The following is a 22056-nucleotide window of genomic DNA, read 5'->3' as shown; positions in this document are numbered from 1 at the left end:
ATTTAATCCCAAATGAGGACAGAGCATTGTACAGCCTACAGACACCAATCACCACGCTATTGGCTGCATATTTGGGTGGGAGTAAAAAAAGACCAGTGATCTCTAGATGTCTAGATGAAGTCTAGACAGTCTGCAGATGTGTTTGTGCTCAGGACTTTACTGACGGACACAGAATCATTAAACACCTGTGGTTGTCTAGTGTGAAGCTGAGCACCCATTCCTCTCTTAACACCAGGAGAGAGTGTCTTAGTACCACATTCCATGTGAAGCTCTGCTTTGTCTTTAAAATGGCCAAACGTGATAAGCAGCAGACAAGAAGCAAGAGAGCAAAAGGTGAAGAGGTTAGAGCCCTGAAAGCTGGAAATGGTTCTTCATCAGAGAATACGTGTAGATATATATGGTATCCATATTAACAATTCCTACTTTATTTATGCAATAGATGACAAGTGCTACCCTTGTCCAGGGTTGTTTTTGCTGTGAGGCAACAGTGCTAACAGTGGAGCACATGTGGTCTACACTGAATTAAGGGTGGCAGCCTGACACATGAATGAATGAATCTGAGTGATTTCGAGTAGTTTCACTGTCATTTCATGTTTTGTATAACATATTTTTCTTTCATTACTGCAGCTTCATCTGCAACATCATCCACCTGTCTAATTATCTGGGCCATCAGTCTAAGACTTAAAACTTGTCTTTTTACTCTAGCCTTCAACTACCTCCTTTTTTTAAAAAAGTTATTTAAATGGATTTTTACCTTTTGACTTTAGACTTTTCCTTTTCATTCCACCCTGTGTTGTGTTTTAATGTTGTATTTGCTTTTTACATTTTATTTTCCTTTTATTGTGAAGCACTTTGAGGAGCAATCCTTGTTCGAAAGGTGCAATATGAAAAAAATGTTTATTATTATTGTTAATATGAATAGATTTACTGCAATTCAATATCTCCTGTTTGTGAAACACATTGAAGCGTGATTTAGTTACAAAGAGCACACTTTACTTGTCTTCTCATCACTGCAGACTTAACAGAGCAGAGAAGAGTCAGTCAGAATCAGACCACCCAGCATGTTGAAAGACGACACTTGATGGGTACCCAGCGCATTAAAAAAAAAGTCGGCCATATGAGACAACTCTGGGGTGAGACTGCTCTTGTCACAGAGGGAAAACCTGGCATCTATTTGCACAGATGCAACCTCTGGGAAAAGGAAAACCTGCTGTGTTAACTTTCACTGTGGGCAAACCTGCGTAGGGTGGGGGGAGCTCAGTGCCCCCATCACTCATCGGCTTACTCCACCACCCCCGTCTGCCCCCCAAAAAACATTCCTCAGGGCCTTATCTCCAGTTATCGTAAACAGTGAGGGGGACCCACCCATGTGAGTGTGATTCAGGGGTCAGAGGTCACAGTGGGCCGGTTTGTTTTGCACCAGGTATTCCTCCTGAATGACATCACTGCTCGCCGGGGGGGTTGTTTATCTTTCAGAAAGAGTTGATTAGAAACAGACAGCTGCTGCGTGCCATAGTTTTAGGCTCAGGTCTGAAATTGAGTTCAGTGAGATGGTGCAACAGGTACTGTGAATAAGTGTTACACAAACTTACTTCTTTATGATGACAAGCTGTTGTGACCTAAGAGCTCATTTGTGCACAATGTAAGAATATAAACAGTTTTTTGCAACATGTCATAGGTAAATAAGACTTTACGTCAGTATATGTTTGATAAATTAATCACAATTTCATTTAGTACATGTTATTTCATTAACCCTTAGTAGGAGGCAATTTATTTACAAATTTACTTGGCAAGCCCAAAAGAAATCTCCCCTGACCTATTCTTTGGGAATTACTGTTGCATCACACAACACTTTTAAATGTGTCGAGACAAATGTTGCTTGAGTTTCTTGTGTGATGGACATGATCATCGCTTATCACTAACTGTTACGGGTTAGACAATCTCCACTGTCGGACCAAAAACAACTCCCTTTCTGTTGCTCGCTTACTCATTTCAACACACGCTCTGGAAATGTCTGAGAATACTTTCAAAATCCCTTCTTTCCCAACAACTTTATCAAATGAATCTATTATTAAAACACAGACAAAGTAGCATAGATGTTGATAGTTTGTGATACTTTTCTCACACTGTCAAAAACACGCCACCAAAATCTTCTTCCTTTGAACATTATAAGAAGATTTTCATTGAAATCCATTTCCTTTTAAAAATGTAAGTGATGTAGATATACAGTAGACATAGAGGCATATATATATATATAAAGATATTCTCATATTCTCTGATTTATTAATATTTGTTTTCTCAGTTAATGGTTTTGATAAAATATCTCATTAATGTCAAAAAAGCATCATATCCTCACATTATTTATGTTATGTTGCAGATTAAGTGTCAGTTGTTTGTTGTTTACACACCTGGTGTAAAATAGCAGAATATTTATAACCAAAGAAATAAAAAAAAGAGATGTCAGCTCCTCCAGACTGATGACACCTCCCGAGTTGTCTGAATCACAGCTGTTTCTGTGATGAACATCACGACCATTGCCCTCACTGTGACTCACAGGTTTACGCTGAGCTCACAGATTACAACACCTTCACACACACACACACACACACACGCACACACAGACCAGGCTCACAGGGCAAATAATGACACAATCGTGTATCAGCTCTTTGTGCAAAATCATGTGGTGACATTTTGGTTTCACTGAGAGGGTGAGAAAAACAGAATGGAAAAGTGATACCTATTTTTATTTAAAAAGGAGCATAAATGTGTCTCCTTTTCACAACATAAAGTTGGATATTTACATTCCAACTGTTTCTCAGAGGTTTTCAGACTGACATATCTGTAACGGTCCATCCTTCTGTGTTAAGGTACTCACTGTGTGAAAATAACCTAACCATAAGAAATATTCCATGTCACAGCATTAAAACACAGCTGATGTCAATAAAAACACACCACAACCTTCAGGCCTTGACCTGGTCTTGAACTGTGAATTTAAATTGTGTGGAAAAGTAATTTATAAGCTGAGTAAGCTGTAACATAGCTCCAAAATAAAAGTATTTTCCTGTGAAATATTGTGGATTAGTACAGGCTTAAGTTATAGATATATGTACATTTGATGCACTCTGGGTTTAGACCAATAAGTGAGACTCAAGCAGTAAAGATGGAGAGGAGAAGTCACCTCATCACCCACAGTGTGTCAGACAGCTGGACGAGGTCCAACATAGAGTCTGCATGTCTCTCCAAGTCAGAGGCAGGATTTATGACACCATTATCTTTAAACTGACACAGTCACCATCTCAAAAGGCCAAAAACCTGCAACCCACAGGCTGAGTATGCAGCAGAATAAGCTGTTATCTCTCCATAACAAAACCACAGGGAAGTCACACTGGAAACCTGAGACAGGATGAAAAACATGCGCGTTTCTCCCCTGGAAGACAGGACGTGTTGTCACCCGCAGGCACCCGAAACACAAAGGACTGACTGAGGTGGCCTTTCACCCTCTGTCACAGGTCACCAACAGTGCTTCCCCTCTCTGTGAAACGGAGCAGTCTCATGCAGCCGGACTCATCCCAGGGTTCACATTGCCTGACACAAAATTATAATTCAGCAACTTTTGTTTGTTAGTTTGTGTGTGTGTGTGTGTGTGAAAGGTAAGTTGTAAGTAAGTTGATTTAAAAAAAAACAAAAAACCTTAATCTTCCCCCTCCCGAACACAACACACTGCCAGTTAATCCCACTGTTCTCATTTAGACACACACATGCTTAAAAAATGAAAACAATCCTCTTTATCTTTTTCTCCTCACAACTTTCTTTATTTCTCCTCTGAGCCACAAAGACTGAAATATCTTCACTGATCTCAAACCATTCTACATCTGTGTGTGTGTGAGACAGGGAGAGAGAAAGCATGTGTTTAAATGTTTGTTGAATTTAAATATTAACCATGCCTGCTTCTTCTTCTTTGTTTGTGTAACACTGAAACACACACACACACACACACACACAGAGAGAGAAGAGAGTGGGAGAATCAGCCACATACCTCATCAGGTTCTGCAGACCCTGTTTGCTAGAGTTTCTCCTCAGCAGAGTGTTGGACATGTTGGCCTCTTTTCTTCCTCCACTTCTTCTAATTCTTCTCCTCTTGGGTACAGAAACAGACCACAGCAGCTTCTGAGGGCAGTTGTTGTCCTTCTCGTCTTCTTCTCAACACTGGAGGGGCAGCTCTCTGTCCTGCAGCTGTACCAAACACTCAGATAATGTGTGTGTGTGTGTGTGTGTGTGTGTGAGAGAGAGTTTAGTGCACAAACACACAGATACACTTACACACAGCTGTATATCAAACACTGGGTTCTCTCCCCTGCAATGTTTGTGGGGAATGTCAGGGTGCTCACAGTGACTCCCTCCTCTGTCTCTTGGAGGCTGGGTTTTTCAGTCATTAGCACTCCCACTTTCCACTCCCCTCACTCACTCTCTCTCTCACTTTTTTTCCTCTCTCTCTCTCTCTCTCACACACACACGGGCCTCTCCCTCTCTGTCGTACATGTGGTTTTCATTGAGGAGCTCAGAGCAGCAGGGCCCAACATCTCTCTCTCTTGTCTGTTTTTTTTCCTCCACTGCCTCTCTCCCTTTCTCTGCTGCACTGCGTCACATGGTCTTTCCTAAGGGGGGGGCATAGAAGACGATAACCCCCCCCCCCCACAAACACACACACAAAGGAACACAAGAAAAAAAAACATCACCACCTCCTACCCAGTGACTGCCAAAGCAGCACATTAGACGAAAACACCAGGAGAAAAACAGCGGTGACATTAGAATTAATGAAACAACATCACACACTTCAACCACGCCAAGTTTAAGTTTGTATCACGTACTTACACATCTATGTTGGCGTCTTTGTGGCTCTGTGTGCTGAGAAGCAGCGCGGACTGGCAGGTGCACACTCAGTGAAAGCTGGGCTGCCAGTGGGGACATCAGAAAACAACAAAACAGATATTAGCCACTTAACAAAAGGTTTCCATAATAACAATCATACAAATAATATACAGTATGTATGTTGTCTTAAGGTTATCTCTCCATTAGGCTTACTTCAGGAACTGAAGTTTGAATAGCTTTGTAAACTGATCTTTTCCCACAACAAAGTGCTTCTTTGGGTAGCAGCTTTGTGTCGTGAAGTTTCAGTTATTGTAGAGTAACCTGTAGTGTCTGGCTCACTATACTTTCCACATAGTTTTAATGCCAAATACTGACTAAAAACCTTTAACAGAAGACCAAGGAATTATTATGATTATAAAATGTAACCGTGGCTGGAAGATTTCCCTCTTCCTATCGATTCACATCTGATTTCGTTGGAAACATCCACTTCATATACGTCTCCTACAGTACTGCGCGTGAAAACTGGTTTACTTTATTCTCTTGTAAAACAGTCGACACCACCATCACACCACCTGTGATTGGCTTATCCAGCCTGGCTGAACTTGCCCTTCACGCGTTCAGAAACAAACTGGGCGTCTGCGTACCAAAGCCCTCATGCTCACATATTCAATGCACTGCCGTTACTATGGCAACCCTCTCAAATAAGTCTTGCTCGGTGGCACGTCAAACAAAAGGGCACTCCGGGAAGTGAGTACCGCCCCCCTCCCCTTCCAAACTCATGAAACAGAGCTACCGTTTGCAACAAACACAAGCTGACCTGAGCACAACCTTGACACTTTGATGGTCTTAAACCAACAACACTAAAAGTGCAAAGGCTGGATAACACGCAATAATAACTATTCCTCCTATAAAAAGTGAACTGTTATCAAAATTGTATTTTTATCACAACAGTTTGTGTCTTTAAGTCTAAATTCTCTAAATTCTCCCATAAACTAACACAGACACTGTAAATACTGTAAATAAATAAATTCAGCATTTATTTCTTTTTTTTTTACATTTATTTACATTTCTACTCGGGATTTACTGATACCACTTTTTTTCTGACTTGGTACTTGCTGATACAGAGTATTTAATATTATAATATTTTTGCAAAAAATAACTTGGGAGCGTGAGACCAATTCCTTGATTTTTGCTGTAAACTCAAAACATCTGGGTTTGACGGCAAAAGATGAAGAATATAAGACAAGAGATTATTTAAACTTTTATTTCCAGGTATTTACATCAAGAAATATGAAACAACTTAGAAGACAGCCTGGTTTGTAATGGAACACCAAATGATTAAATCCTTTGCCATACATCATGTTAGCAGAGCACAGGTTGCAGTCTGCTCTAGTTTTATCGTCATAGCTTATCTTAAAGTCTTTCCAAACTGCTGACATTGCAGCACACCAGCTCAGCTCACTTGAAGCTACGTAAAGTGGTATCAGGTACAGTAGTGCATCCATAATTTCTACAGATGGTCTCCCCTTCAAAGGTCCAAAAGAGAACCCTTGAAATAATCACTGTTTTTCCACAGCTTTGCAACCAATCAATCCACACATCAGGGGTGATTTGTGATCATTCTTGCTCAAGGTCACTTTTACATCCAGAGAAATGAGGAACTGAAATTGACAAGCTGTCAATGTGTGGATGAACAGTTTTAGAAAAATTCAAAACTCTGAAATGGAGATATTGGCTAATGTCAAAAAGCCCAATCTTCTGTAGATATGCCAAACAAGGACTCATGTGAGGCCAGTTTCTATGCGAAACAAAACTAAAAAGCAAATTTGACAAAGAACAAATAGATATTTGTAAGTACCTATTGTATAAATGTATTTGTAGAAACTGATTGAGTGTAGCCAAGGCGTAGGATTACTTACATATCTATCCTGCTTTGTAGAGGTCTGTGCGGTTGTCATCAAGGAAACCCTTTCCCCATCAGTGTCCACCAGTGTCAGAATATCAGATGGCTCGATCGTCTTTGAAGGAGAAAAGTGTGATGAGAGATGAAACGTGAGATGAAAAACAAAGCCCATGCATAATGTGTTGATATACTTAACCAGGTATGTCGTGACACCGTTCCCTCTCGGATCAGAATACGAATCTTGGTAAGACCAGGACTGCCATGCACTCCTGAAAAATACAAAGTAAAAACAGGGGGATATATTTGAGTCCTCTTCTGTACAATTTAGGATGTTTTTTTGCTTATTTTTTTCTCTCCTGCCAAATTGTCCTTGCTGAATTTGTGCACACAGGTTTGAAAAAATAATACATGTTACTCTACACACTCACCATTCTGCTGGTTGCTATTGATGCCATTATTTCTCTGCTTTGTCAAGAGTCAATTGCAGCAGGATGTGGTTTACAAACTTTTAGGCGACAGTAAAATGTCCATATTTAAGTATTTTTAAGTTGCTATAAGCTTTATTCATAATTTTGTTGTTACTATAATACTGTACAATTATGATTTTGGGGAAATACGGAGCTTCTATCACCCATGTGGACTACTGAGCTTTAACCAAAACACCTACTTTTCTCTCCCCCCAACCCACACTCTCACTCTTCTGTGCAATTGTGATTGGATTTGTTTATGTTCTATTGTAGAGTATGCATTTCAACATTGAACATGACGTTCGTGAGAAGCTAAAATTGTGAATAAGCTATATTAAAATACAAATGCGCAGCCCTACTGAGCATCCAAAGATATCCTTATTTAGCAGTAGAATCCACTTCTGAAACTTTTTATGGGCGCTTCTTGCCGTTTCCAGCCATAGTCCAAGTGTACGCAGCCTTCTTGCTTCACTAATGCTATGTAGTTGCTGTGCCTTTTCCTTCATCAGTCATGACATAAAGTGCGTAGGTCAGTGAGCAGCACGGGAATGCCGCAGGCGACAAGGAAACAAAACAATGCTGTAACTGAGAAACGCAGAGATAGTCATTATCAGTCAGTATCATTTGATGATTTGATGAGTGTGGTAGACAATGTTTTTATATTTAAAAGTTACACACTACAGCGTTTAGGCTCTATGTTTATACAGCTGAACCGGTTTAGTTTTACCTTGTGTAAAAAAACTAAAACGGTTTGAGGAAACTGGTTTCCAAGCTATTTATGTTTTAAAGTCAACTAGGTTGAGAGTATATTATAAACATGTCATATAGACTGAGGAGTAGATCTTGGGCTATGACCGTATCTAGTGGCAAGTGTCTAAATATCATCTTTCATGTTTGAACAATGCTAAAACCCACACCTGTACACTTCAGAAACACACGTTCAGATCACAACATGTGAGAGTCCTGATAGAGTCAGCTAAAACCGAGCCAGCTTACCTTTGACCTCATGCTTAAATGTACGACCAGCACTGGGCTGTTTTCATTTTTTGGATGCGGGGCATGCGCGCTTGCCCTATCGTGTCTGTATTGCTGTGTGTCTGTTCATTTTGGGAACTGACCCCTGAACCTCTTTCCACATTATGGTAGTATATTTCAGGGAGCCCCGAAACCTTCAGTTGATCAAGCTTGTTCTTTGTATAGTCAGAAACGTGCAACGTTCTCTGCGTTTGGTAATAATCCCGCCAGTTTTTCTCTATATCCTCCTCTTCCTTCTTGGCTTTGAAGAAGAGCTTACGTTCCTTCACCGATTGTTCGAGGCCCTCGTTAAAAAGCCTGTCTTTCTCTACCCTGATCTGCCTCTGTTCTTCGTCATACCTGTCTGCCTTCTCTATGTTTCTTCTAACGTGCTCCATGTGTATCATGTCAGCCAGCAACTCCTCCTTTCTCCTCTTGTCCTTGCTCATGATGATCTCATTGATTTGCATGTTTTCCGCGTGCATACGCAGGTCGTCGACTCGCTTCCTCTTCTTGTCCAAGATTATTTGCTGTCGCCTCCTCTCATTTTCCTGTCGGATTTGTTCCCCCTCCAACATTTTCGTCTCATTCTCACGTCTCTTCACTTCCAGGTTTTGCTCGATCTGCTCAATGATGCGCATCCGTCTGTCAATTCGAAACTGTCGCTGTCTCCTCTCTCTGTCCTCAATGGCCTCCCAATACCTTTTAATGGTCAAATTGTCCATATCTTCCAGATCCTTCTCCTCTTTAATAAATTTGTCCCGGAGCTCTTTATTCTCCTTCATCTTGGCCTCATTGAGGGCGTCATACTTAGCTCCAATAATGAGGCTGTTGAGGTTTCTGATATCATACTCCTGTTCCATCATCAAGTGATGGGCCCGACCTAATGTGCGCTGTCGAACTTTCTGGGCTATTTTTGCAGCGTCAGCACAGCTCGTTTCACAACGCCGCGTCGCCTCCAGCTTGTGCAACTTCATGGACTCTTCAGCTTGAATTAGATCCTCTCGAGTTGGAAGAATCTCAGACGGTGGAGGACCCTTGGGAATCCTGAGGTTGTGAATTATTGTGTCTTTGCTGGTTGTGGTGATGACTCGGACAAACTCCTGGTCTTGTGGTGTTGGTCTTTTTTTAGACGTGGGGGCTTTGGTGTGGGAGACGCCACCCTTTTGGGTCGTGGCTTTTTGTCTCATGCTCAATTTGGAGGTGGAGGCCTGTGTATGACCGGTGTAGCGGGGGGTACCTGTGCTGCCTGTTGATGTCATGAGTATAGACTTTTGCCACAGACATGCTGACTTGCCAAGATACTAAGTGGTGACATCAACAAATTGCTTTGATCTTGCCAGTGACATCATCATGTCGCTTTGAACTTGGAAGTATGTCATCACAATATGTGAATATGAGAGCCAATGTAATCAAAAAATACTTATTGTAAATATATAATGTAGATTATTGTAAATATGTTAAACTGTTCAAAAATTGTAATTTTAAATAAAAAGTTTTTGTTTTTCTTCATTTCAAATTGTTAATACACTTCTAACATGCAGTAAATTGTAAATAACTGCCTGATACTGAAAGTTATTCTGGAGAAATGGGCAAAAGCACTTAGTTACAGGACATTTTCTGGTCATTGTATGGTTAAAATAAGCAAAAGGGTTAGGTGTTAAAGGGTTATACTCAAACAGTCCTGTCGTTCACTTTCTTGACCTGCAGAAATACTCTTGAAGTCCCATGTAGGAAATGCAAGATAAGCTCAGCTTTATACTTTGTAAGGCCCACTGTCCACTCATTTGTTAGTTCTTATTTGCTTGTAAGCAGTCCCAGCTATATGCATGTTTACTCATTTGAATATTTAAAATTTTAATTTTCAACAACCAACACCGTTAAAGGAGGCAAAAAAAACCCTCAAAAAACAAGCTTGGCCTGAAAATATCTGAGCCACGAAATGCTGTTTCACTCAGTTTGAAAGCACAAAGACACAGTTAGATGTTCAAAGTTCAAGGTTTGTGACTCAAACATCAACATGTTTTTTTTTTTTTTTTTTTAGCTTGACCAAAGTCTATACTTTTTGCCAGCACTGGTTCATGCTCGACCACAGAGCAGGCTGTTGAGACTGAGGACACGAGGACGGTCGGTGTAACAGAAGAGGAGACGAGGGATAGAGGGCAAGATGGAGGCAGACCATCTGCCGTGGCAACCCTTACAGGGAGAAGCCAAAAGAAGAAGAAGATAAAGCATAGCATATTTGCCCCAAACCTTTAATCCAGCTATGTCTACATGGTTTGAATTTATATATTTTAGTTTGAAGCTGCAGATCTTGGGAGGGAGACAGTGCAGTTTGAAGTCAAATCAGCCTGGTTCTGTGTTCTGTCTCACTGATACACTACAACATATAGGAACTGTGTATTCTAGTTCTCAGTAACAAGAATCTGTGCTCAGTGCACAGTGGACAGCTGGATTAAAGAAAAGAAGAATAAATCACCATACAGAGATGACAACAGGCATGCACGAGGTGGTGTAGAGGAAAAAGAGTTCGGATTCCTTCAGTCTGTGAGCTCTAGTGTCGTCAAAGTGAAACCATGTGGGAGTCGGGAAAAACGTGGTGAAAGTTAATGAGATTTTGAGCAGGCACTAAATTTAACAGCACTCGTTGTACTTTTACGATGACCTCCAGCAGGCTGGACACGATGACACCAAAAGACTTTACAGCCTGGGTCACTGAGAAGGAGCTGCTTGGGTTGTAGTCATGAAGTCTGTTGAGAGACATCATTTCTGATTACAGTGCACACACTCGTATTTTCACGGTCATTTTCATGAGTTGGAAAATCAAGCTTTCTTCTGTGCATGCAAAACGCTTATTTATCACAAGATTTAGTTTACAACGTGGTTAAAATCTGACTCAACAGCGTGATAATTGCAATTGGACTGGTGAAATAAAAGGAACAATGCCACGGATGCTACCAGCTATGCTCACTACAAGAATGTCCACCTATAAACTAAAATGTTCATTCCACAGCCTCCAACTGGCCTCACAACCACAGATTAATATGTAACTGAAACACCCCAGGACCGCCACATCTGCTTTCTTCACCTGAGAGATTTGTGTGACATGAGCCCCCGTAGACGCCTGATGAAACAGTTGGTTTGCATAGCTACAGAATGTGTGCTCGAATGGTCGTAAAATCTCTCGGGAAAGTTCACCAGAATGCTCGTTGGTCTCACCAGGGTCTGAATTTGACTACTTTATGTCGTCATAACCGCCTTGATTAGGCAAATGCTCTCTTTCAGCGGTGTATAGTGGATATAGCATGATGAGATCCTCAGCCATATTGTCATTCATCAATATGCATTAATGCGTACAGTAAATTAAACTAATAAACCATTTTTATTCTCTGTGGGATGTGTAGTAAACTTGGTGATATCTCAGGCTGGTGTGGAGTGTTACTGAAAAACAGGACAAACATGCCCCCTACTGACCTGACCCTTCATTCACATCAGAACAGAAGACGATCAAGAGCTTTATCTGTTTTAGGCAACAATTGGTTTCAGCTCTGGGCACAAAATGTCTCTCTCTAACAGAAACTTGGTACAGACATGTTTTCTTGTTAGGTGGACGTTTGAGAGTCATTGTGTCCTCTTCATTTGGTCTTTTTGTCCAGCTTGATGAACATTTGCTGATTGAGAAGCAGTTTCACCTCTGAACAACACTTCTTTTATACTATATTCTTCTCTCCCCCCCCCCCCCCCCCACATTATTCAGCCTGACTTATGGCAGAGAAATGTTGGCAGCTTCAATTCAACATAATATATAATACATATCAGTTACCAGGGAGTTATGTTGGTTACGTGTATTATTTAGTTTTTATCCAAAAAACACGCTTTTCTCATCTTCTCAGCATTTTCCTCAGGCAGTACCATCTGTTTATGGATAACCTTTTTGTTTCTTAAATTTCTAAAAATGTAACAAGATTTCATTGTGTTTTAGAGCCATTTTCACAGTGTCAAGCTGATTTTTTACAATTATTAAGATAATATCTCTAAACAAGTTTATTTTTGGTCAGGATAATCATGACAAGAAATGTTTTTATGAGTCCAAGGCTTATCATTTTCAGGTCAGGCTATTGGCTGACCAATCAACCCAGCAACACAGGTTCCTTAACGTTCTTTAATGATCAATTGTTGGAGTTACAGGTGGGTCAGTGGACATGTATGGGTGTATGTGTGGTCCTACAGTAAATGAAAAAGAAAAGAATTATATATTGTAGTATCCAGTGATCATAATCTACTAATAACATTAACGGCATATAATTATTAATCTTAAATAATCACCAAAAATATACAAATGAAGTTAGACTTAAACATCCTAGGTAAATCACCAGTTTAACTGGCTTGAACAGCATTACAATAACTCAAAACACATCATCCCTGAGTAACTTACCAAAACACAGTATTTTATGGTCCATGTCGCCATCTAGCGGACAAAATAAATCACTGCAGTACTCGAGACGACCAGACGGCATTTAACCGCGAGTGAAACAAAACATGCATTTCTGGATCAACACAGTTAAACTAGCGAAAATACAACAGCCAAACAGCAAGAAAAAAAGACCATTGACTTATAATGACAGTATTCACTGTCCAACAAGGCAGGTAAACTCACGTTTCTGCATGAACGCACACGGCTGGTATCCACCATAGTTTCACCACACCTCTGAATCAACGGACCTCCTCGTTAAGAGAATATGACGTCACATAGGTATGGAAAGCATACTAGGACAAACTAAAACGAAAGTCAAAGGTGTAAATGGGCTAGATAAATAATACAACAGAAAAACAGTAGACTTTCCTACACATACAGTTTTCACTTTCTTAAATAACTGATAGAAATATTAAACCTTCTTTACAATAGATTGTTGTGTACCTGTTGAAGTTACTGGGAAACACAACCATACATGACCATGTCTTTATTGTGTACATGATAGTTTACAGTTTAAAGAGTTTCTCTTTACTAATGAACTAGGACACGATTAAACAGCATGAATAAAAACTAGCAGATCCTGAAGAGCAGGGCAGGAACCTCAGACAGGACTTCCCCTTAGTTTAAAGTTAAAGTTAAAATGATGCCAGAAAAAAACCAAAAAACATTACTGGTCAAGTTTTTAATGACAGTCGCTCACTGAGTCGCCTGATGGTCCCCCAATTGGAGGACTCTGACGGAGTCTGTGCAGCCTATTTTCAATAAAGATCGCGAAAAAAGTGAATTTTGAAGCTAGGCATCAAATTTTTCAGCGAAATCTGGGCTACAAGGCTGTCAATTTTAAATGTGACAAACACATCGCAAATAACACCTACGCATCAAACTTTGTAAGTACCGCTGCATCAAAATTTATTGCGCATTTCTGGATCTGACACTCCGCCATCTTGTCCAAAACAAGATGAAACCAAATGAGAGCTGAGACTCTGCTGTTTCCAACAGTGTATGTCAAAGCAGTATAGGCCAAAGAATACAGACAACAGAAAGTGTAAAACTGCTCTTACCTTTGATGTTTCTCCATGAAAAATGTATCTTTCACCGCAAACAAAGCGCTCCCCGGTTAAACCGACTCCCTCTGTTACATTCAAACGCTTCTGGGCGTCTCCAGGTGACATCATCACGTTTTGAGAAGCATTACCCTATCCTAAGGCAGCAGCCAGGCGCGTCTCTGTTGCTTCTCATTGGCTAACAAAACTGTCAATCAAAATTCGGAGACGACAGCATCCTTCTATTGGCTGTAAGAAAGCCAATGAGATGTCGTCCATTCATTTAGACCATTCCCTCGCTGAGATACAGGCCAGAAAAGAGAGATAAGTCTCAATGGACCCATCTGCTGTTTGTTTTTCAAATGGAAAACATATTAAACTTTTGCAGGAACTTTAAAACAATGCCATAAATAGTTTTATTGAACATTACTAGTTATATGAAGGTGAAGAAAGTAGTTTAATACATGGTTTAGATACAAATGGCACAGATGTTTCCAAAATGTGCCAAATGAGTCCTGGAATTTTTGCACTAAAATCTCTCTAATTTTGCTTCACTTGATCAAAGTCAAACTTTGCAGAGATTATTTTCACAGATTGTACTTGATTTGAGTGAGTTTAGAGCTGATTCTCCATCATTCCAGAGAGATATTCATCATTATTATATATTTTTTTTCAGGCGAAGCTGAATTATTTTCATTTTTTTTCTGTGCCATCTTCATTTACTCTTTACCAATAACACTTACACTGATATTTACACATCTTAACAAATCCCACAGTTTTTTCCTTTACTATGACACCAAAAGTATTAAAATAGACCTTGTGGTTGCAGAGATATACTTATTTTATTTGAGTATATCCTAAAAAATAGGCTTAGGGCTTAATTGGTTAAACATTCCTCTGTGAGCGCTGGCAGCTGCTCCAACATGTGCTGAAGTTAGAGCAGGACACCTTAGGACGCCATGACATCATCAACGTAACGTCAGCATCACACACACCAGCTGCACAACGGATAATCATCAAAGCTATTATTAAAACAGTCGTAGAATTTGGGATTTAAAGCTGCACTAATCAATGTTTTAATCGGCCTCTTTCATGCATGTAGCTCCTTGCTTTAGTCATCTAACCCATGACGTTTACACTATATTTTCTTTTCAGCAGCAGCTGTTTTCATTTAAAGCAGCTTTAGTAAACCTCCGTCTATTACGCCGTCTATTTCCTGATAAAGCTGGCGAACACAGTGGAGCTCTAGCCAATAAAAAGTTTTTAGAAGTTTGCTTATTAGCCACTTAAAACATGTTCCGCTGCGTAATTTAAATGAAAATATCAAATTAACCAATCACATGGCAGCAATTAAATGCATTTGGGCCTTTAGAGCAGAAAGAAAAAATGATCTAAGTGACTGAACGTGGCATGGCTGTTGGTGCCAGATGTGTTCTGTGGTCTGAGCTTCTCTAGTGGCATATTTACACACAGCCATATCTTTACAGAGAATGTCCTGAAATGAGCAACAGAGAGTGCCTTCGACTGATGTCAGAGGGTCTGGGGGAAATGATCAGACTGGTTCTAAACGATAGAAACAGTAAAGTCACAACAGTAACTCAAACAACCACCTGTGACAAGCAAGGAATGCTGAACCAAAAAGAAGTTGAACCCTGACGCAGATCAGCTTCAACGGCAGAAATACACACCAGTCACTTTATTAGATATACATCATGGGTCCTCTCTGGAATCTAACTAATGCAAATAATAATAAAAATAAAAAGGTGAACAATGCTTTTGGCCTAAATGAAAAGAGCAAAACAACAGACATTGTTTGCTCTGTGATATGTTGTAAAGTCATAAACATTAACACTGAACAAGTTTAAAGCTCTGGTTAATGTGTTTTATACGAGCACATTTTAATGTTAATGTTGTGTTTTGCCTTTTGCTTAATTTCAGCAGATGTTCCCCTGTGCCTTCCCTTTTCTCTTCTTTAGTATGACACTCACTTTAACATGTTGTGCTGAGCAGCTGGTTGTTTTTATGATGATTTGGCCAGCAGCACTAAGTTACAGGCAAATGTACGGTCAAGCGTGAATGTCTTGTTTACTGGTTTGTGTCCAAGGCTGGAGGCAAATGAACTGTGGAAAACTGCACCTGAATGCAACAGGAGAGGAAAAACAAATCAAACGGTTGTTTTGTCTGTGTAAAATACCAGTCAGTCTGCTCAAGACTGTGAATTCCTTCACACCCTGTTTTTTTTTTAGTGGGAGCCTTGGTGAAGTCACATGATTCAAATATAACTCGGTGGGGGCATCTCTTCGCATTCCCATGGAGTCTGAGAGGACAAAGTTAGCTGCAGAGGAAACTCTAGAGGGCCCAGTGCCTCGGGGTCCACAGCAGACCAGAGGAGCAGCTCAGCGCACCATACAAGGAGTGTGAGGGCATGTCTGCGTGTGTGTGTGTCACCCGAAAACCAGCAGTGAATCAATGAAGAATTAACAGGCACTTAATGGGTTTAGGAAGTGATAGTAATCAGCTCTGTGATGGGAGCTGGTCTGTATGGATGATGATGTTGGTAAAACTGTTTGTTTTCAGAAGAAGAAGAACTGAAGAAGAATTCTTTAGCTTCATGATTGTGGCCCGCGCACATTCAGGTCCTCTCAACTTTAGATCCCATACTTTTAAAAAATGAATATGTGTTTGTACAAGAATAGTTATATGGGTAATTCACAAATATTATTTTAATATGTTATCAAAAAAGTCACATTGAAAACACTTAAACAAGAAAACTAAACAGCCACTGTCACATTATGTCAGTTATCTCCTGTTAAGTAGACCAACAAAGAAAGTCAAGTTATACTGTGTCACCTTAAGTGCTGCTGCTGCTGCTGCTGCTGCTGATATAGGGATTTAATCCCAGTTTGTGGAAGAGTCTCTGGTTTCCTGAAAATCAGAACAACAATTTGCAAGAGTTTTTATTTTCCGGTCAAACATTTGTTTATCACCATGAGTCGAATGAGAGTCGTGTCACAAAATCCAGGCTCCAGCTGTATGAGTCAGCTAGAGCTCTGTCTGAGCTGTAGAAGCTTGGGTTCATCACCTGCTCCTGAGTGATGTTTAACGAATCAGGAAACATGTTGGAGAACGGCCCTAATTCTGCAGGTATGTGGGTTCTTTTTTACTGAGGATCCTTAATCCTATAATCCTATCAATACAGTTTCAAGATGGATGTGTTTGTGAAAAAAAAGGCATTTAAATAGTGTACATTACCTTTTTAATAGGCTGAATGTGACGAACCATCAGTTGATTGAGTGAGATATCATTTCTGCTTATTAGGACCCGAGCACTCACACAACGGTGCAAGGACGTATTGGAGTTCTTATTTCTGAGGGATCACATTTTTTAGGCGACGAAAATTGGGGGTCTTGCATATTCAAAAGTGCGTAGCTATGGCAACCATTGCCCTTTCGCTATTTAACAGGAAGTGGCCTGTAACGTTGCTGTACATTGACCGATCTGCTCGAAACATCATACATGAGATAAGAGACCTGTCCAGAAAACATCAGTATGTGAAAACTAAGTCAAGGAAATAGCGCCACATACTGGCAGGATGGCGACTGCGAGGGCCTGCACAATGCTGCTTGCAGCTTTAATTGACAATTGATTTCCTTTTTGCATCAAAAAGTGGAGATATGGGCTAAACCTATATATCTATATCAAAACAACAAGCAAAAACTATATATTATACAAATTTAAATCTGTATAATTTGTGAGTGTTTTTGCTTGTTGTTTTGTTTACTACCATACATTTGCAGGTACTGATTACATAGTTGATATTATATCATTAATTATGGATACATATAATTGGCTTATGTAAATGCTTTTTAAAATGATTTAGAATACTAATACTAAATTTAAATACAAAACAAACACAGACATTTTAATTTGTATCATGGCAAAGTGTTAAATAACCATGACATTAAAATAATTAAAAATAATGTAAGTATTGCTTCATCTTAACATTGTGAATGTGAAAATGGTGAGACAAAAAAAAAGGACAAAACAAACAATACTCATTTACTTCCACAGTTGACTTTATTCTGGTTTATTCCACATTTCATATTTCATTTTGTGAGAATGTCTCCCTGAATGTGTGGAGCTTAAGACTTGGTGTCGCGTGTCGGTGTGTGAACCTGCAGAAACTCTCGACATTCTCCTCCTCTCCCCTCCAGAGAAAACAAAGTGCAAAAAAAAAAAGGAACCTTCAGACACCTTCAGAGTAATTTTCCTCTCCGACAAACTAACCTGCTTAGTGATTTAAAGAAAACTGAAAAAACAGCCACCTGGGTCAACCAACAGATACAAGACACGTGGAGTTCATACAAAGAGAAATGACAAAAAAGCGGCATTGTTTGGTGTTTAGGCAGTCTCGAACATCTTCTTCCTGTCTGCCTTATCCTCAATGTTCTTACGCCAGTCACCCACTGCTTCTGTAGGCTGCAGATAGAAGGGAAAGAAAAAATAATCTATTACAGTAATCTGTAGATCTAAGTAAACTCTTAAAATCATTATTTTACATTCACTAAATGTCTTATCATCACCAGTCACTTTGAGGTTGAAGTGACAATTTGAAATATTACGTTTTTGGCTACAAGTGCCACAATCTGCCAATCGCAGATAGATAGATAGATAGATAGATAGATAGATAGATAGATAGATCTACACCATCTACACCCAAAAGACATAAGTTAGTGGACAGTGAAAGAACATAATTCCATCCAAACCTCTCACACATCACTTGCTTACACACTGAACTCACCTCCTCTTTGACCTCCTTCTTGACCTGCTTCAGGTTGGCCCTCAGGTCCATGTTGACCGTGTGCTTGGAGCCCAGCAGAGCCTTCAGCATGGAGTCAGCAGACATACGGACCTTCTTCAGAGCGGGTTTCTTCACACCTCTCAGGTCCACCACTTTGATATTCAGGTCTTCAATCTGGGAGACAAAACAAGTCGCTAGATGAGTTTGCTGATCTTGAGGAAGTTTCTGGTGCTGCGATGCTGTCACGGGAATTTTACCTCCTTGTCGGCCTTCTGCACCTTGGAGTGTGCGTCGTACCGCTCCTCATCAAGGGTGTCGATGAGGGCATGGAGCTTCTTGCAGACTTCCTGAAATACAAACACGGTTCTCATTGGAGTGTGTTTACATATCTTTAGCCGTCTGATTCATATCTGAGCCAAGCCAAAAAACGCTGTGACTATCTATGCCACAGTGAAAATGATCATGAAAGTAAATGTGAATAAAAATCTATTTTTAACACGAAACTGAAGACCACTAGATGGACAGACTCTGTCCGTAGCAAGTGTTCCACATTCAGGGTAACACATTTTAGTGTCTTTCCATCAAACACTTCATTAGCATTCAGCAACTCTGTGTTTCTAAGCTTTGTTGGTGTAATTATGGGGAGGTAAGTTTAACAAATTCACAATATAGTCAGCAATTTTAAGTGACAATAGTGTACAGACAATATTAATGAAGAAAACTTGAAAGTGTGACATTTTCAGATGTTTGTATTTGTATGTTTTGTTTTGTTCTGATTTCTTAGCAGATTTATGAACATTAATTTACAAATGACATTATGGAGCATTATTTTATAAATAAATTGTGGTTTTTAAGTAGCCTAACATCCTGTATTTGTCTAGTGCTGGTTGTCCTCACAACAATGACCAGTTTCCTTTGTTCGATAGAACATCTGTACGATAAACCCTTCACTCTCTGCAACACCTGTCATCTAAACGTAAACAAAGAAGCTTAAATCATGTTAACCCATTAACTCAGTTTTTTTTGTCTTCTGATCAATGAAATGAATGTTGAGGAAAAAGAAGCAAAACTCTCCAGAAAACCTTGAGCTTGTTGCTTCCACAGACACAGCTGCATGAACGAGGCTTCTTCTCCCCCAGATAAAAAATCCCTTGCTCTTAAATTCTAACTGAAGCTCATAGTGATGCTTTTCCTCATCAGAAGACATTTGTGCTCCTCTCACCATGAGATGGGCCGTGTCTCCACTTGTGTCTGGGGGGGGACAGTGCTCTGCCATGTAGGCCTCTTTTGCCGCGACATCATCTTTCTTCTCCTGCTCGAGCCAGTTCTGAGCGATCTGCAGGATCAGACTCTGCAGGACAAAGAACACACACACGTGCAAATGATCGTGAGTAATGTAACTCGGAGGTTATGGGTTTGGTTCCCTACATGCCGATGGGCAGCGTGTAAATGGGTATGGATGATAAGTGATAGAAAATATGCTGAGTGAATGGGTGTGAATGGCAAAACTGTAGTGTAAATCAGCTTTGAGTTATCAAGACTGGAGTACTATATAAATACAGACCATTTACCAATTAATTTCTCTGATGATCTGTGCTATAGCCCATTAGAGCTGTATCACCATGAGTAGTAGTAGTTGAGTCTAGCTCTAGTTGACCAGTAGATCTAGAGCAGATCAAATTGGTCAACACTAATATTTTTGAAGCTCCTATGCTCAGAAAATCCCCCAAAATCTTTTCAACAAGGCCGTAAGAAATGTGTTTTTGAAGTGTTTGGGTTACCTTCAGGTGATGCCTGCGGCTCGATGTCATCTTTTTCCTGTTTGGAGACAGGATGTGTCACACGTCAGTTTATTCTACATTCTGTGTTCATGGTGTTAAAAGCTTTTTTAGCACAGGAATAATCGAGGTCATTTGTATAAATGTGATGGATAAGCTGTTCAGCCGCTCAGACTTACTCAGACATCCTTGCTGTATTTGTGGTTCACGACCTGCACGGAGAAACACAGAAACACACTGAGGGGAGGAGAGAGTGGCAGTCTTTTTGACCTCAGATGATCATATCAGCAGGGCAGTGTGGGGTTCTCTGAGATCAGCATGTTCTACAGCTATGGTGAAGAAGGATGGACAAGAATATTTGCGCTGTAACGCGATCTGAGGCCACAGCTGAAGAGCAGCGACGTCAACTGAACTAAACTGGGAAACTTGGGATCGAGTGTCGAGTCTAAACAGTTTACGGCCTGATCGGGCGAAGGGTTAATTTGGAAAATTATCCACAGGAATGTTATTAGCTAAAGATAAAACAGTTTTTTTTATCTTGAAATTACTTTTATAGTAAAATATGAGGCTCACATCCGGTGCTGTGTTTTAAATTTGTTCACTAGTAAAACATTTTAAGAGATTTTTTTTTGTGAATCTAAAAAAATGCTTTTGAGAAGCTTCAATTGAACAACTTTGCAATCTTTATAACTTAACAAAAGATATGTCCAGCAAACATATTCTATACATTTTATTACTTAATATTCATCTGAATTACAAGTTAATTAAAGCAGTCAGGTGTCATTAAGTCTGTCCCATTGTGACACAAAGTAAAATCTCACAGCTTTAAACACGTTCTCTGAGACCAAAAAGCGGCACACATTTAAGGCATTTAATTTTAACAGTCACACACTGACACCTGTTAAAATGATCTTTTGTGAAATTGTCACAAAAATTTAGAATCACTTTTTTTTTTCCTCTCTTTGAATTCTTAAGGCCTGGTGACAAAGTGGCATTTCAGCTGTCTGAGAGTGACAGTCGCCCGCTAACACTGAGCGCTGCAAACACTTCGAGGCTCATAAAACACACCACTGGAGGTGAACACGTCTAATGAATTTCGGTCTGTCAGCTAAGGTCAGATGTCACTGTAAACATGTGGAAAGTGAGTTCAGGATGTCACGATGGGTCAAATGTAGAGAAACAAAAGCCTAAGATCCTGTCTTTTTTTTAAAAGGCAATGGTGCCTGGTTGACATGAGGCTGCAGCTAAGATATTTTTTTTTGGATTGCTTTGTTTGTTTATTTGGTAAAGTAAAAGATGCTGCTCTCAGAGAGGAGATTTGAAAAAAACAAAAACAAAAAAAAGACAACAAAAAGTACGATTTCTCACCTGCAGAGAAGAGGAAGAGGACAAGACACACTTGGTGGGAGAAAAGAGGACACTGCCAAAGCCACAGACAGTGAAAAATGAAATAGGGTATATATGGTGGGTTGCGATGCCTCAGCAAATTGCCCAGATCCTCTTTAAGGAAATGGATTCCGAGTCAGACCAATGGGCCGACGAGCTCCTGAAATACACCCCAGCCCAGCCCCACTCTGCTAACCGCCCTCTCTGCAGTTTATCTGAAGCTTTGAGGATGCACATTTGCAGTTTTTTGGGGTGGAGTGTGAGAGTTACGAGAGACAAAGAAACCCAAACTGAACAAAGTGAGGCCAGTGTGACACTCCT

General features: G+C 40.0%; 2 protein-coding genes across 5 annotated transcripts in view; both read right to left on the bottom strand.

Annotated features, from left to right (window-relative positions):
- Positions 1-9494, bottom strand: part of lsp1a (lymphocyte specific protein 1 a) — a 34845-nt gene extending 25351 nt beyond the window's left edge. The window contains exons 1-4 of one of the 3 annotated variants that reach the window (XM_058645783.1): positions 8236-9494; positions 6789-7041; positions 4873-4952; positions 4037-4233 (exon numbers count right to left, since the gene is read on the bottom strand). In XM_058645783.1, the coding sequence (XP_058501766.1) occupies positions 4037-4095 (59 nt within the window). In that variant the 5' untranslated portion in view covers positions 4096-4233; positions 4873-4952; positions 6789-7041; positions 8236-9494. Of the gene's footprint in view, positions 1-4036; positions 4473-4872; positions 4953-6788; positions 7042-8235 lie in introns of those variants that run through there. The other 2 variants (XM_058645784.1, XM_058645785.1) reach the window with 2 other exon arrangements.
- Positions 9495-17824: 8330 nt separating this feature from the next.
- Positions 17825-21792, bottom strand: LOC131469484 (troponin I, fast skeletal muscle-like). Of its 2 annotated transcripts, XM_058644438.1 has the most exons (7): positions 21718-21792; positions 20529-20561; positions 20353-20389; positions 19794-19922; positions 18829-18918; positions 18572-18745; positions 17825-18249 (listed from the first exon to the last, which is right to left on the bottom strand). In XM_058644438.1, the coding sequence occupies exons 2-7, from the start codon at positions 20534-20536 to the stop codon at positions 18172-18174; spliced, it is 516 nt and encodes a 171-aa protein (XP_058500421.1). In that variant the 5' UTR covers positions 20537-20561; positions 21718-21792; the 3' UTR covers positions 17825-18171. The 2 variants fall into 2 exon arrangements, with proteins under 2 accessions (XP_058500421.1, XP_058500422.1); XM_058644439.1 differs by lacking the exon at positions 21718-21792 and having other exon boundaries at positions 20529-20585.
- Positions 21793-22056: the final 264 nt, after the last annotated feature.

Source organism: Solea solea, chromosome 12 (genome assembly GCF_958295425.1).
Source record: "Solea solea chromosome 12, fSolSol10.1, whole genome shotgun sequence".
Classification (NCBI taxonomy): Eukaryota; Metazoa; Chordata; class Actinopteri; order Pleuronectiformes; family Soleidae; genus Solea; species Solea solea.
The sequence above is the reverse complement of the archived record's forward strand: the minus strand, read 5'-3'. Positions and strand labels throughout refer to the sequence as shown.